This window comes from Brienomyrus brachyistius, chromosome 9 (assembly GCF_023856365.1).
Source record: "Brienomyrus brachyistius isolate T26 chromosome 9, BBRACH_0.4, whole genome shotgun sequence".
Classification (NCBI taxonomy): domain Eukaryota; kingdom Metazoa; phylum Chordata; class Actinopteri; order Osteoglossiformes; family Mormyridae; genus Brienomyrus; species Brienomyrus brachyistius.
The window spans coordinates 9,978,128-9,995,462 of record NC_064541.1 but is presented as its reverse complement, the minus strand read 5'-3'; the positions used below and the strand labels follow the sequence as shown (position 1 = coordinate 9,995,462).

The window sequence follows — 17,335 nt, the reverse complement described above, 5'->3', positions numbered from 1 at the left end:
CCCCGGACGGCCAGAAGCATGCGACCCCTGGACCGGCAACACCCACCCAGGGCCCTGAACAATCCCCCCCTCCCCGGCAGCATTCGCAGCAGGTCTGTGGCACCCACAGGCTTGGTGAGAAAGTGGCTCTCTGTTCTGCAGGCCTGATGTTTAATTCATGACCAGCCTGCAAGAGATCGTTGGATTGCAGGCGCCCGTGCTGTAGATACAGAGATACCCATCATCATCCCGAGGTTAGGGACTACTCCACCTCCCCCAAAGGCAAGACAAAGTGTAACCTCCATGTACCATTAACAGCCCACACCTGTCTCCCATGATGCACTACTACGGCACTGACAACAACAGAGAAACATGCAAGAGTTCACCCCTGCAGGTCAGAGAGCTCACAGGAAGGTGACTCACGTGATCCGAGTCTGCAGGCTGCCCCTTTGATCTGTTAGCCTGGATGCTACTTCAAAATCCATTAAAGTACTCAAAGAGGGAACGGCAGCATGCGCTCGGCATTTTGAGTGTACGCATATTGAGCTCTGGGGTACCAGACCTCCGTGATAACAGTAGCAACGACGGAGCCACGACCTCTGAGAGGGTCGTGTAAACAACTGGCAGATGAGGGGATCTGATACTACATGAAATTGGAAGTAGCCCGTCAAAAGCAGCCGGGGAAGGACGAGATGCTTACAACGCGATTGCTGATCAACGTCAGTTATTCATTTATTTTTAAGCAAAGCCTACTTTCAAGCTATCAATTAGTCTGCAGCAGCATGACAAGGCATCTCTCAGTGTCAACGAGGCATCTCTTGCCGAACTGGCCTCACAGCTAGGAAGCATTAAGCACACAGACGCCCACAGAAGTTTTAGATGCAGAAGCTGCACACGTTTCCACCATCACATCCGTGACAGTTGCAGAGCGATGCGGAGAATTTGTCAAGTAATGAGAAGCCTCTTATATACACGCATAACACACACAAAAGAAATTCACTGGCCAATGGGACCGGTGTCCTGTTCGCGTGAGTAAACTTTCAATGTTCCTGCACAGCCTCTGAAAAGACGATAAGCCAAGAAATACCACAGCAACACCTCAACTTTTAAACCGAAAGGCTGTAACCTTACTTCCGTGGATGAATTCATGATGCCTCACAGGGTTGGCAAAGTGCATTCCTACTCTTCTTCTAAAAGAGCCCTTGATCTGATAACTGGGTTTCGATCCCAGTTGCAGGATCACAAGCCAAGGCCATCAAAGCTGGAGGGGGAACTGAGCCCCGATTTCCTCACTCTGATCCAAGCCCAGTTGGCACCAGGCAGGAGGATGGCGACTGTCAGCCAACAAGTTGACAATCTGTCTCACCTGAGCTCAGAGAACACCTTCCTACATTAGGATGGAGACAGAGTACGGGGTCCTAAATGCAGATGACAAACGCCCGCTAACCGCTGACACAAGATGGGTCCCCTTTTTCGTCTCTCCAGCTGTCAGGCATGATGCCAGAGTACCAGCACAGCACCAGCACAATCAGGCGCGGTCAGCAGTGTGTGACCTCAAGGACTGAGCTCAGGCTGGCTTCCCTGCCACCCTGCTCTGTATCGGACTGGCCACACGCGCCCTGGGTCTCTCACATCATGAAGGTTGCAGATCCACACTCCACATCTCTTGAAGATACATGCAGTCCGAGGCATGACCAACGCACTAGAACATAGTAGAACCTGTCTGTTTAGATTATTTAATCAACTAAATGCTGAAGATACCAAAGCATCGTTTGTGTCCAGATGGGAACAATCGAGCTACAGAGAGGTTGCAGAGGAGAATTTTTTATGGGTTGGAATATCGCTCAGCCCAGTTTGGTGTAGACTGATGGGGTCCATCTGTTTGTTCATGTAAAAACACAGCCCCTTTATGAAAGGGGCCATGACACACACACACACTGAGGGCAGGAGGGTGACGGGGACCTGGGGTGTCGACGCGACAGCAGGCCTGCCATGTTGGCGTGGGTCCTGCCAGTGCTCCTGAATGCCCTCGGGGTCTGTACCAGCTAGCGCTAACTGCAGCTGCAGGGACAGGAAGAAAAATGAAGACAAGTGCCAGGTCTAGGTCCAGGTCTTGGTCCAGGTCTGCCTCTGTGTCTGCCCCTCCACCAGGGGATTGGAAGCTTTGTCTCCCCCCCCGGACCCTCCGTAGTGTGTCTTTTGTTGCCTGGGGGGCCTTAATAGCACATTGTGAAACGGCTTAAATGGACAATAACTGCAGTGGCAGCAGGACTGGAGGTACGAGCTGCACTCTGCTGTAGGGGGCGACTTTGCCCCCGACTTCTCTCAGACACAAAAGGAAGGCGTCGTGCCCCCTCCCGCTGCACCCCCTGCCAGGTTTACTGTCTAGGCACCACATCATATATCGCCAAATTCCAGGCAACAGCCAGATTAATCATGTCAGATAAGGTTAGACTGCTTATAAAAACAAGTTTAATCCCATTAATTTGCATACATGACCTCTAAAAATGCTGAACACTTACACTTCAATAATTTGACATTTGTTAAATGCCAGAAATCCTCTGAAATCTTCTCTCCTTTCTTTTTTAAATATGAAATGCTTTCCAACATATAACAGTTATGTTGTAAAATACATGCTTTTGAATCCCTTTTCCTTTAAGTTAAAAGTATTCACACTGCAATTTGAACCTGACATTAAAACGGTAAAAGTGACTATAGGTGAGAAAGCAAACCTCAAAGTGAGAAGAAAGTGACCTGAGAGAACCAATCACAAACAAGGATGCTTAAAGGCTAAAGAGAACCAATCAGAGCGGAGGACAGAAAGACACGTCACTCACCTTCATGGGGCTGAAGTGCCGGATATTTGTAACAGAGAGTTACAGATGCAGGCCTTGTACTATATATATATATTTGGGGCAGCCAAAAAAATGTTTAAATGACCTTCCTGTTGGTTTAGGGCTATGGTACTAAACCTGTCAAAGCGTATCAGCTTAGCCGTTTCAAAGCCTCTGTTAAAGTCAGCCCCGTGTTTGCAGCAACTCTCCAGCACAGCAGTACTTTTTCAGCACCAGCACACCTTGCATGCCTGACAAATGCATCAGTGAGCCGGTGGCGAAATCTAGGAAATACATGCAATTGCCAGGGTGCCCCTGCGGAGAGGTTAGGGAACTGAAGCAGTGTTCATCTAGCCATCAAACCAAGTTTTAGAGAACAAAAGAAATTCTTGTTTATTTGCATTGTGTTACTGTCAAAGTGCACATGTTCTACTGTTTATATATATATATATATATATATATATATATATAATTAAAATGTATACTTACTATCCAGAAAAGTACCCATAAACATTTTCAAGACTTTTTTTTCACAGTACTGTGTGTATAAATACACACACACACACACACACACACACACACACGGCTGTCAAGCTAACACTCCTGTAAATATTATATATATAAATCCTGAATGTGGTCCCTCCAGACCACAGGGAGCCCCGAGAGTCGGGAGGTGAACGCGCCCTGCAATCGGATGACTCTGGAGCGTGTGCCGTGCGCTTTCCTGGACATGCAACCTGACCTTCCTCAGGCAGAGCTGGCTATGAGATTAGGTACTGCAATAAACGGCAGGGGGCTAAAGGCCTGGGTTCAGGGAAGGCCCAGGGAAGAAAAGGAGAAGGTCACGATGAAACGAAAGCCAGTGATATTGGAAGAGTCTACCCTGGTCCCACAATGACATCATACAAGAGGACAATCAGATTTAAGGCACATAAAAAGGTATATAATTAAATTATCTTAAAATGATGAGCTTTCGGAGCAACAATACCCCTCGCCCCCCATCTAATCCCTACTCCTGTAACACCCCCAACCTCTACAATCTCTATCCTCCCACACACTCTCCAAAAACATCTTTATTAAAAGCCCAACTTGTGTGTGACTTGTAATCAACTTCACCACAGGGGATTTGCCTCAAAATTTGCTCACTTCCAGTTGTTCACCCATACAATGTGTCTGCAAAGTTAGAAAAAGATCCTTCGAATACTTTTTAAGTTCTCGCGCTAACATAAAAACGGCAGGAGATTGGTTCTCAAACCAAGTATTCCCTGTCCGGGGAATGCAATAATATGTACTTATATAGTATAATAATAGTATTAAAATTACAAAGGGAGGTTTGTCTTCAAAGCCACGGAATTCATGGGGAAGAAGACCTAGATGAAACCAACCAGCATTCCTTCCTTGCCAAAGAGGCACCACTCCATGATCCCACGGTTATCCTCCATGGCCGAGGTCCTACCTGACGATATCCTTCCCACACATCACTAGCCAATCAAACGGCACTTTGCCTCAGCACCACGTTTCTCCATGTGACTGGTGGCCATGCCAGAGGACTCAGTGTAACCGCCCTGGCCGGAGCCAGGCTGGATGATATGGATCGCCTGGTCAATAACGTGCATCTCTGTGAACACCAACTGCAGGGCTTGCTTTCGGTGTCAGAGGTAGGTCCCAGTAACCCTAGTCCACACTGGGATTTACTCTGATATCTGTTTTTAAGGGGGAACCAGACGGTGTGGTCCAGCTTCTCAGCCTCCTTGGGAAATCCTATGGCAGGGCACTGGATTATACTTGATATTCAAATGTAGGATTCAGGAGGAACAATGAGGATTACAGTCTAGCCATGGAACTGAGGTCCAGCTCTACTACCTAGCAGAATTCATGGAAATAAGCCAACATAGTGCCTTGTGGATTTGGAGCAGGAATATGACCATGTGCCCAAGCAGATACTGCAGGAGATGCCCCTGGGCTGCACCTGTATGTCACTCTGTCCCTGTCTGAATGCAGCAGAATTTGTGTCCACATGCCCGACACGCAGTCAGGGTCATGCAGTGCGAGTGCTGACCTCCTGCAGGTGCAGCTGAGGCTGAAAGGTGCAGCTTTTCTCATCCCGACTGTAATTTTCAAGGACGAGGTAACGAGGTGCAGCTGAGGCTGAAATGGCGGGCTGGAGGGGACATCCCCGCTAATGGCTGATGCGCCCTCGGTGCTTCATCGGAGCATAACCTCCAGTGCACACTCACTCGACGCGGAGTGAGAATCGTCAGGGGCGAGACTCAGCACCTATAAATCTGAGGCCTTGGTATTCCATCAGAAATGAGCAGATTGCTCCTTTCAGGTGAGGGCCAGAGTCTACCTTTGGTGAAGAATGTTTAAGTACCTAGGAATCTTGTTTATGAGCGATGCAGAGGGAACATGAGAGAGACAGGCGGACCGGCGGCTGGCTGTAGAATCACGGGTGCCTAGCGTGGTGAGGATGCATCCTATCCTCACCTCATGTGCTCTAGGTAATGACCGAAAGGACAAGGTGGCAAGTGCAGGTGGCTGAAATGAGGTCTCTCTGCAGGACTGTCAGGCTGGTGCTCGCCGATGGGGTGAGGACTCTGGGGATGCGGACTGTGAAACCGGAGCATCCGGAGCTGCTCTTTCTCTCAAGGTAGTTGAAAGTAAGTCCTTGGCAAGTCTGCACGCCCTTCCACATCTCCAAGTTAAATCCTGGTATCTTGCTGTCAGTCGTTTGTGCTGACAATGGCACCTCTAGTGGTTAACAGAGAATAGTGCAGACCAATCCCCTCATCATATAAATGCCACCCTATATTCATAGGATCATATCAAGATCAAGCTGACAGACAGGTAATACACCACTGTGTTACTGCAGATGAAGCATTAAATTAAACGGGGGGGGGGGGGGGGGGGGGCGGGGGGGTGACGCGGTCAGAATGAAACATGAGCGCAATCCAAAGAGGCGAGTCTAGATTGAGACGCCAGAAGCTCTCAAGATACGCGAACGGGGAGGAGAGTTAGGCCACAGTAAGTACATTCTGGGAGAGAATACAGGAAGATGAGGGGACATGCTGTGCAGACGTAGAGTGAAGTGAAGAAGAGGAGCCGCTGGGGCGGGTGGGTACAGCAGAGCGTACAGAGACGAATGCGGGGGGGACTGAGGGCCGAGCGGCCAGGCACGCGGGGCAAAACGGGCTGCTTATGTGTGCAGGCGGCGCTCCGAGCGCCTGCTAATGGTCTCCTAATGCCTTTTTAAAAAGCTGACGATATGGCGTCTGCCTGTTTACTCGGGTCCGCTGAGTCCTCAGCTAAGGGCGGCACGGGTCCGAAAGCCCGGTTCGGCTAATGGCCCGGAGCAGATTGCAGGCTCAAACAAAGAGACACACGCACACGCCGGCTGCACGCCGGCTGCACACACGCCACCAAACCGGGCCACCAAACCGGGGCAGCAAATGGTCCCCAAAATGTCACCGTGAAGACATTTCACTGGTCACACCGAACATCAGAAGCCTCTCGCAAACCTGTGCTGAGTGACATGCATCAGTCAGAAATGTATTACTGGGAAAGAAAAGACAACTTCTGCGCTCTAAAAATCCCTAAAACTAAGAGAATCGCAATAAAATCCCTCAAAATCCATCTCAGGCTCTGCAGGATACAATGACTCAACACCTCCGTATTGGTTACCTGAAAATGTGAAAACACAGACAGCCAAACAGCTCTTCTGCAGGTCTTACAAATAATTAAATCATTAATCATACCCTGATAATATGATCTGTTACTTCCACCAGATGGCCAAAATCTAAAATCCTGTTTAGGCTACCCTGACAGAGCCAGGAAAACCAAATGGTACAATATATATATATATATATATATATATATATATATATATATATATATATACATACACACACACACACACACACACACATACACACACACACACACACACACCATGACAATTTCCATATTAATGAGAAAATGAGGTTATTGGTATATCTTAAAAAGGGCAACTCTGATTACAATGGATATGGGCAGACTTGGTGATTATGGCCTGATAGTTTAAAATAGTGAAAATGTGTGTTGGGGATTATACCTCCAACAATATGAGAAATAAAACAGTGGTACCACATTTGCTACGAAACCTTTCTAAAAAAACAAAAATGTCCATCATGAATCAAAAACCAGCCTGAAAGAAGAAGCTATAACAGAAGAAGGGGGTGAAGCAGTTTTTATTTATTTATTTTTTTTAAATAAAAAATTTTACCAATTTAGTTAAATAGCATAAAAAATCTAGTATAAGCTTTAGGAAGATGGATGGATTTAATAAGAGCTGAAAATTAAAATAAATAAATAAATAAAACTATTTAAAATGGCAAATTGTTCAGATGGAGAAAAGGAAAAATGTTTCACCAGCCTGCGAAAAAAACTATATTATAATATGTTTTATATGATTAATCAAATTTTTTTTAATGTGTTTCAGCCACGGTTCTTTTACGATAAAATAAAGAAAACCCCCAGTAATGGACTTAGTAGTGAGTCTTTAAAAAGGCCAAATGGCACGTGGCATTAGAGGGCTGGGGGGGGGGGTGAGGTCATCGACCTGACGCCAGAAGGAAGATCAGCGCGTCTTACACAGTCTGGACTGTGTACCTTCACCAGCAGTTACCTGGCAACACCCCCCCCCCCCCAACTCTGGCATGACACCAGAAGCAGGTTCCGTTCGGACGGCAGACAAAATGGCTCCTCTATCGATTCAGCACTCACGGTTACCAGGTTGCTTCTATTCACCCCCTTCATTTACCTGTGGCAGAGTTTGCAACTGAATTACGAGCGAGACAGAATGGCTTGATGAACTGGGGGGGGGGGGGGGGGGCTCTGTATGGCTGAAGGGTGTGTGTGGGTTTAGGCTGTACATGTCTGTGGGTGTAAAATAGTCAAACAGAACTGACTTGTACCATCATAACAGACATTCTCTGTGGCGCCGTAATAACGTGTCAAAATGCTCAAGTCAGCCTTATTTTTATAGTTTGGCCATTCAAAGCATATCCTTGGATATATGCAGTTGACCAAACACAGCAGTGTCCGTCCGCCCACCCACCCGTCCATCCCAGGTTTGCTGTGCGTCCTCCAGTCTACCACAGGCAGCTCAGTGGATGCCTTGATGCCACAAAGCTTCACACTAAGCCTTATACATACATCGAGCCTCCATTAAAATGACCAGATTTGCTTTGACTTCCAAATGAGACACCCTGGTTCTTCCTGTCAGGATTTTTATTGCAAATTCAAAAACGATTTGCTGACAAATAACTGAGTTTCACTTTGGGAAATTTCGAGTTTGCAAGCCCGATCATTCTAACAGGAGTTCTAAACCCGATCAGGATGTCCGAAATAAGAGGGGCTATTTCTCATTCCGCATGCAGGCTCGACTTTAAAGGGTAAAGTTCGAAATTCTATGCGATGGCGTCACGCAGAAAACAGCGATGCTGGTGCAGAGGTCCTCGTTCCTGGTGAGATGGTCTGCGACGGCGAGGCTCTCTGTCTCGGCCAGCCGTCAGAAATGCCCTAAGCGTCTCGAATGATCAGTCTCACTCTGACTCACACAGGACTCCTGCACGCGTGCCTTGGTTTCTGGCTTTTTGCCCGATGTAGTGAGTACAAGCAGATCAGAAAGGCGTTTGAGCGCAGTCTACTACGGCAGCACGCACATGTGACGGCACACGGCGCTTCACCGGTGTTTATAACGCACATAGCTTCAAGTCCTTAAAATGTCCACTTTTAAATATTTATTCTCCAACCTGACCTTAATACTACACTCTGAGATTGATTGCTTTATGGTTTTCCGTCGAAGGATGGAAAAATGTTTAACTCAGTGCGTGTAAAAGTATAAAACGGAACAGAAAGGTATGCAACTATTTATGTTTTTTCCTTTTTGTTAAATAAAACCCCGCTCTGCTTCTGAGCGCCGGGGTCCAGCACCGTGGTCCAGAACACGACCACACGCCGTCATTCACGTAACTGCTGCCTTAATTGGCAGAACCAAACCAACAGCAAGTCACGTCCTTCCTCAGCGCCCGCAATCTGTTACAAAACACAGTGTAGCTGGATAAAGGTGACCTTTACTTTCGGATTTTTTCCTTCTATGTATGGCTGCATGAGCCACAGTCACCAACAGGGCGGCGCTCTCCCTCCAGTCCGGAATGCCACAATGATCAAAAATATCAAGGCAACTTGCTCAATCTGTCCCTCTTTCTCTCTCTCACACACGCATGTGCGCGCACACACAAACACACATACACGTGGATAACTGACATTTTTTCGTTTAATGTAATGGTTTTAATTATTATATTTACATGCCTTCAATTAAGTGTATAATTAACCATAATCAAGCTAAGAGAAACACTGCGTTGGAAATGGTGGAATAATTGGCCCCCAGACACAGCCCAGGGACCTGCGGAATGGAATCGTGGGACATGCAGACTGAGCACGAGAACAACAATAAAAAACAAAAGGAAAATTATCAAAATCCAGACAATGGAGAGGGGCTGAGGGCAGAAAAGGGAAAAGAAAGGAAGGGGGGTGGGATTATATAAAAATAAACAGCCGGAAACTGAAAATACTGCGCTTTTCCGACTAATTAAAGTCTGTGAATTATAGAGATCCAAAGTGACTATTTATAAATTCTCTTATCTAAAGCAGCTTCAGTTTAATATTTTACTTCATATATTTTTAAGGGGATTGTTCCGGTTATACAGGTCTGGGGGGCTGTAACAGCTGGTCTGCTCCCAGGATTACAGCGAAAGTCAGGGCTCCTCATCTAAGCAGGTATAGCACCACTAATCAAAGGGAGAATGGCATTCTGACGCGCTACCAATACATCGGCATAGGAGGCAACTAGCTGTCGCCCCCTACTGGTGATTTACAGCACCGCAGCACACAAACGTTGCATTCAGAGTTACCCTGTAATTCTTCAGTGCATTGTGGATGAGCTGCTTACCAAAAACCTCGTTGTCCTCATCTGCTTTTTCCGAGAGCTGGCTTGCTTCGGGTTGAGGTACCGAAGTCTGAAAAAAAAGAAAACACAAAATGGGAAACCATAGCAACCAGGGCAGTTTTCCCCTGTTCCCCCTCAGCGCCCACCCCCTCTAGCACTCCCAGTAATCCATTCTGTCTGACTGTCACATTAAACATGGCACGTATTCATCTACCTGTTTGTTCAGATCGCTACGGTGACAAGGGAGCCTCTGGTATGTTACCATTAAATATCTGTGACATGGCTGTCTGTATCGAAAGAAGACTGATGTTCCAGGAGTCTTTTAATTTAAAGTTTCAAGCTCAGGTTTCAAGTTATTTTTTTTTTGTGACATATTCAGGGAACATTGTGAAATTCTTGGGCAACAGTTGTAGGAGGGGGGAGAGGTGGGGCAAGATGCAATGCTGGACAAGATGGTGCAAGGTAAATGTGCATTATAAAAATAAAAGTAGAGTGTAGTAATCGATGGACAGACCTAAGCAGGGCTTAGTAGGGATGGGTGCAGCTACATGTTTTTGGGGGGAAAAAAATCATTGCGATATTTGATTTTTTGCAATGAATACTGTGATATTCACATACCAAAAAAGGAGTCGAAAATTGACCCAAAATAAACTATAGTAACATAGTACTTGTTATTCTCTACTAACACAGCCAGCATAATAAGTGGCAGGGTGCTTGTGAGCCATACCCACTCACAAAAAACAGGGCCGACAAATCACTAGTTTTTTCATCAATACTACGGAATCCAAAACATTTCTTACGCTTTTCTCCTCCTCACTCATTACTGCTAAATTTCTCACAAATGTGCCACACTCTGAGTCGAATAGCAAAGATGAAAATGATGACGAATGGCTGAGGGAGTGCATGCAGAGCTCACGCACAAGTGATTTGTTTTTTTAACGTAATCTTGAAAATAATCATTAAAATTGCAAAGCATGCCGTTTTGTTTCCTATGACAGAATGAATGTCTTGGCGCAACTTATCGATGGTCTCTTTGCAATCCGTGCCATGTAATACCGCGCAGGCCAGGCCTGAGGTAGCTTTGTGTGACATGCAAACTAACAGGCAGACAGCTGTGCTGCTGTCTGGCAGAACCCGCACCTTCTGCCAGGTTCAGCAGCAGCTTCTTCCCCGAAGCTGTCAGGACAGTGAATACTCTGCTTCCCAGCCTAACCCTAACCATTCCGCAGGGTGCTCACTCCGCCCTCCTGGACTGGCACTGATAACTTTAACTGGACTCGATCTTGTCACACACTCCGGTGAACTTTTGCTCCTGTCTTGACTTGGACTCAAAAAAACCTTCCTGAGTCCATCGGAGTCTGTAGCATATGCCTGCAGCCTGCTGTATTCAGCCATTGTACCAACCCTCCCCCCGACTTCTTACATTAGCTTCAGTGGTTTTCTATGCTGCGCACGCACCCACACAATCAAGTCACTTTCTCATCATGTCTATCAAGTCAGCAATTATCCATTTTACATAAATAAACCATAAGGGGTCTCTGTGCAAGACACCCAGCAAAACGAAGGACGCTGCAGAATGTAAATATGGCAAAGCGTCAATAGACGAGTTGGCTGGTATAATTTCCCATTTCTACCAGAAAGAAAACATACAGAAGCTTAATGCTGGCAGACTGACCTTACCAAGAGGCGATGACTCACCAAGCGTGCAGCCCAAATTTGCTTCATATGGCAATCGACCGATAGCTATCTGGCTAACTGGCTAATGTCTTATAAAATTATTATGCACTTATGATGTTGCTCTGTCTTTGTCCTGCTCTGTATTGCACCATGGTCCTGGAGGAACGTTATCTCATTTCTCTATATACTGTGTGTATGGTTGAAATGACAATAAAACCTACTTGACTTGACTTGACTAATAATTATTATTATACTTCATTAACCCCTACGTTGGAAATTCTTTTTCATATTGCTCACATGTCTCCAGAGCAAGGGCGACCAATCTTATCCGCAAAGGGCCGGTGTGTGTGCTTAGGTCAGCTGTTCAAACCCAGGTGTGAGGACTCAGCCAATCAGTCCTCTAATTAGTAATCTAATTAGGGAGTTGCAGCGAAACGCCGCAGACACAGCGGCCCTTTCTGGAAAAGACTGGCTACCCCTGCTACAGAGAAATACAGGTGGGAGTGAAGTCAGTGATCAGATCACAGGGTCAGTGTCCGCTGCCCCTATAGAAGGTATGTTTTAAGGTCTTACTCAAGAGCCTAATGGTGGTGTGACTGATTAGCAGGAGTGGGAATCAAACCAGACACAGGGGTCTTAATCCCCATTGTGCGTGTTTAAGCCATAAAATTCTCAAAGCACTTGTGCTTCTGAAAAGAAAATTGTATTTTGCATAGTGTGGAGAAAACCCAAACATCACCACTAACATTCATAGTGTTTCAGGTAGATCTGCCACTGAACATTGTGTGTGCACTTTTAAAAATGAAATTAAAAAAAGCTTTGGAAAACGCTTTGTTTTCGTTCCAGAACCAAATTTAAATGCATTCAGCAAGACAGTCATGGTACGATGAAATTACTAATTACTTCATGATGCAATGGAGGTGTGTTTCTGTTACGTTAGTGTCTGACAAAACATTTATTCCTTACTTGTAAATAATTCAGTCACCCAGCCAGCATCATAAAAAATGCAGGTATTTCTTTAGTCTTCAATGTACAGTCTTTGAATTCACATTCATTGTCTAGAATTGAACTTGTGGTCTTCCACACTCACACTCTGCTGCACCATCTCTGTTTCTCAGACTGGACCTCATGTAGGACTTCATCTCGAATCAATCCTGACTAAGGTGGACTCAAACACAGCACTGGTTATTTCTCCCCTTGATCTGCGGTCTTACTTCGTGTTTACATACACCCAACCCTTTTGCACTTTGAGTAGTGTGACCACTGTCCCCCTGCCACCTGTTATATACTGTGTTCCTGGGGCAATGCTATCTGGTGCCACCCTATACTTATACACACGTGGACAAAATTGTTGGTACCCTTCAGTCAATGAAAGAAAAACTCACAATGGTCACAGAAATAACTTTAATCTGACAAAAGTAATAATAAATAAAAATTCTATGAAATTTAACTAATAAAAGTCAGACATTGATTTTTAACCATGCTTCAACAGAATTAATAATAAAAAAAAAAAACTCATGAAACAGGCCTGGACAAAAATGATGGTACCCCTAGAAAAGACTGAAAATAATGTGACCATTGTGAGTTTTTCTTTCATTGACTGAAGGGTACCAACTATTTTGTCCACGTGTGTATATGGCCTGTATATGAATGGTATGAAAATAAAGGTCACTTGTCTTCACTTGGCTATAAAGTGCTGGAAAATACAATAGGGTGGACAGGTACATGTGTTTTGTGACCCGATGGCTTGAGGGAAGAATCCGTCACTTGAATGGGTGGTGCAGGTAAGGCTGCTCTGGTAGCGCTCCCCAGCGGGCAGAAGCATCAGGAAAGCGTGAGCTGGGTGGCTGCCATTCGTCATGATGACTTCTTCTGGCAGCAGTAGATTGATTTTAGCTGTGAAAGATCTGTGCTGAAGATGTTTGAAGCTGTCCAGACAGATCTTTCTGCTACTTTGAGGTCCAAAGCGGTTAGGATACCCAACCAAATCATGATGCAGGATGTCAGGATGCTCTCAATGGTATAGTGGGAGAAGTTCGCCAAGGTTTTGGTTTCCAACCCAAAGCTCTTCAGATTCCTCAGGAAGAATATACTCAGCTGAGAATGCAGCTGATGTTTAGAGACCATGGGAGGGAGACTGTGATATAGATGTCCTGGAACCTGAAGCTGCTGACTATCTCTACAGAAGATCCATTGATGAGTAGTGAGGGGTGAAGGCCTTTGGTCTTCCTGAAGTCAATTTCCTTTGTCTTCTTGATGTTCATGGAAAAGTTGTTTTTCATGGCAGCATACATTCAGGTGTTCTACCTCCCTCCTTCAAGCAGCCTCATCATCCTTACTAATAAGACCAGACGGCAGAGTGGCGTTAAACACCAAACTGAAGTCAACAAACAGCATCCTGATGCACATGTCCTTTTCTACATGCCCCAGAGCACTGTGTAGGGGGAGTGAGATTGTATCATCCACGGATATGTTATGTTGGAATGTGCATTGGAATGAATCCACGATTGCGGGGATGCGGTGCTTAATGTACGATACTTCATAACTATAAAGGTTGAAGTGACAGGACTGTAGTCATTTGCGTTTACATTCTCGGCATTTGGCAGACGCCCTTAGCCAGAGCGACTTACATAAGAGCTTAGAAGTTATTCAAGGAGCTTTCGTTGGCAAGGGCATGATCGTGGCCTTCTTGAAGCACAAGGGCATGATCGTGGCCTTCTTGAAGCACAAGGGCATGGTGCAAAGCAGACACTGTTGACACACCAATGACCGCTGCATAGCACAGGCCTTCGCGACGCACGACGGGATGTTGTCAGGGTTGGCGGCTTTGTGAGATTTCACCTCTTTAGAGGGTCTCCTCATGTCGGCCTCCCACGCCTGTAGAGTGGTCCTTGCTTGAGATATCACGCCATGATCGCTGTGCTCGCATGGGTCACAGAAGTTATTCAGCGCACTTAGGCGTGATGTGGGGGTATCTATAAACGCGGCTGACAAAGTCCTGTAATCTATTATCGCACGCAGTCCTCCTCTCCACATGCGACATGGACCACAGCCATGAAAATCAGGCTCTGTCTTCTGTCCACACCGTTTGTGTCTTTGGGAAACAAAGCCATAGTAATGCTCCTCAGAGCCAGGCAGACAACAGTGTGCGTCAAGGGCCTCTACTTAGGGTTCGGAGCGGACAATCCCGGAAGGTTCAGACGAGTCCATCCAGAACCTGACAAAGTCCAAGTCAATTCATCCAAATTCATGGAGGAGTCCTTAAAAACGGACCAGCCACATCTGGGCTTGGAGTCTGAGTTCACGTTCAGGTGTCCAGCACTGTACTTCCCTCCCCACCAGCTATACATGTTCCAAACTTCCTAATTTGCTTAGACGTGACATTTTGTCCCCCTAAAATTTTCTGTTTGTACACGTACTGTTGCTCTAGTCAACGGACAAAGAAGATGTTTGTTGGAATAATTTTCTGGGTTACTACACACGAGACACCCTTTAGAACCTCTGCTGACGTAATGCAGGACAGCCGCATACTTGGCTGTACTCCCCCGCACTTATAAGTGTGAAATTGACAGTCACACGTGTTTGCTGCGAGTGTCGGGCAGGGTGGGCTTCTGCAGACGTGCGTGCGGATCTGGCAGCGGCCGCACGCCATAGCAGCTGTGAGCTGCGAGGTCAGACGTTAAACCGGCAACGTCGGAGGGGAAACGGCTGCGTGGAGGCAACCGCAAAACTCCCGTCATAATGACAAGAATCAGAGGGAGTAGAACTGAAAAGTAAAGATGCAGCATTTTAAGATTTCAGATGAATCTGAAAGTCCTTTGGGAGATTTAAAATAAAATATGCACCCTTCCTGATGACTGTGCTGACTGAAATGAATGTCATTTGGAGTGACCGGCATCCCCACAACACCGCTGCTGGGGGCTGAGGAGGCCTCTTCCGAAGTGCAACGTCACGACCACAGGCATCTTTGCCCGTTTGTTTTCCGGAGCCATAATTGAACCATTAGCCTTGGCTGTCCTGCGGGGGCACTGCAGTTAAACACAATACCATGTGTATGTGAACGGATTCAGTTACAATCAAGCGGAACAAATTCTACCACTGCGAGCCAAGTCTCTTTTGGGAAAAGCCTGAGAAGGCAGAAGTCATGAGTCATGCAGCTGAGATTTTTGCCAAAGGTAAATGGCAGGACAGGTTCCCGTGTGGCACAGTCTGCAGGGGTCAAAGGTCACACGTTGGATCTGCGCCAGCTCACTCTGGTGTTTCTCTGTGGCTCGGTGTGTCACTCTGTGCATTAGAGGATTCAGGATGGCAGACTCCGTCTTAGAGAGCCGTGCTCCGATGCTAATCCCGCAATCAGCTTGATAACAGCGACACCGCTGGTGGGCTGCCCAACGAAACGAGCAGGTGTGCTCGACGAGGATGATGCACCCTGTTGTCAGGTGACAGGGGATCTGCTGACTCTGCCTGGGGGGGGGGGCACAGGTGACACGTGGAGATGATTGTCGGAAACGCAGCTCTGGGGCAGATAGATGATGTGCTAATCAGGTTATTGGAAGCAGGCTGCTGCAGTATGTGATACTGCCTTTCTACTTTTTTGCTACCATGCAATCATAATAAAACTAATATTAAGGAAAAAGTTCTGAGAGAAAGGGGCTGCATTAGGTTATCATTTCCCTCACCTGCTGGTCCACGACACCTTTCATCAACGTCTAATCCTTACAGATTTGACTTACTACTCTGGCTGAATGTGGGTGACACTCACAACGTGTGACAGAAACACAGATGGATTGCATGCCACAAGTATTGGGCCAGCACAGGGGGCGGGCACACACTGGCAGTTGAAATCCCAAAGGCCAGGCTGCCTGATGGACACAGTTAGCATCCAATCAGAGAGGCTCTAACTGGGGTCTACCTAAGGCAGGATGTATTTTGCATGTTTATGACCTCATCAGTGTATAACACCCACTCATTAGCCAAATTAAGTCATGTTATTTTATAGTTTTATAAACTAAATTTTTTCTACCAGAAGTTTTGCAAAACTAAAAAATCTTTTAGAAAGTAATGCACAAAAGAAGACAAATACTTAGAAAGATGCAATAACAGACGCACACGCAGCCCAGTCAGCCCTGCGAAAGTGCACACGCACGCACACATGCTCTTGAAAGGCAGACTCTGCTGATGTCATACGTCCGCCAGCCGCCCACCTTCGCCCACCAGGCCGGGGTCACCATGACAACAGCAGCAACCTTTACGGGAAGGCTGTTCAAACGCATTTCTGCAATTACGGAGGGCAGAGACGGATAAACAAGGCCTGGCAGGTGAAGGGAACCTGACACGCACTCAAAGACCTAATACCTGATGACCCCCTTATGAATATGTAGAAATGCGTACATGCACGGCACGCACGTAGTCTCCGCCGGGAGGCTCCAGGCTCTTCTTTCCAGACCACCTACTTTCCACTTTCAAAAGCCATAGGCCGAGTTTTAGCCCGTACGGGAACAAAGCGAACTGTGTGAGATGGTACATGAAAGGTACGTCGTGATCCTCAGCGAATGCGCCGACTCCAAGGCGTGTCTGGGAGGTGATGACCGTCTGTGGAGGAGGACTTGGCTTTGCTCCGGGTCCAAATATCCAAAATCTTTTTGAACTTTCTGGGTCTGTGAAACCATCGCGAGAGGCCAGTTGTTTAACTAGCTCCTTAACTGTTTCAAAATGGAGGGAATGGTGTCTTGGGTTGCCACCGCTGCTGTGTCCGCATGCATGCGGCGCTCTCTCCAGTGCTCACACGGCCCGGGAGCGAGGTTCCGCTGACCGTTAATGCGGCTGCCACAATGTCATGTTATTTCAGAGCAGAACA

At 46.6% G+C, this 17,335-nt stretch overlaps 1 protein-coding gene across 1 annotated transcript in view; it reads right to left on the bottom strand.

The window, feature by feature from the left end:
- The window catches only part of LOC125749451 (myelin basic protein-like), a 38,611-nt gene that overhangs the window by 6,395 nt on the left and 14,881 nt on the right, over positions 1-17,335 (bottom strand). The window contains exon 3 of the mRNA XM_049026723.1: positions 9,805-9,871. Coding sequence (XP_048882680.1) covers positions 9,805-9,871 — 67 coding nt within the window. The remainder of the gene's footprint in view (positions 1-9,804; positions 9,872-17,335) is intronic.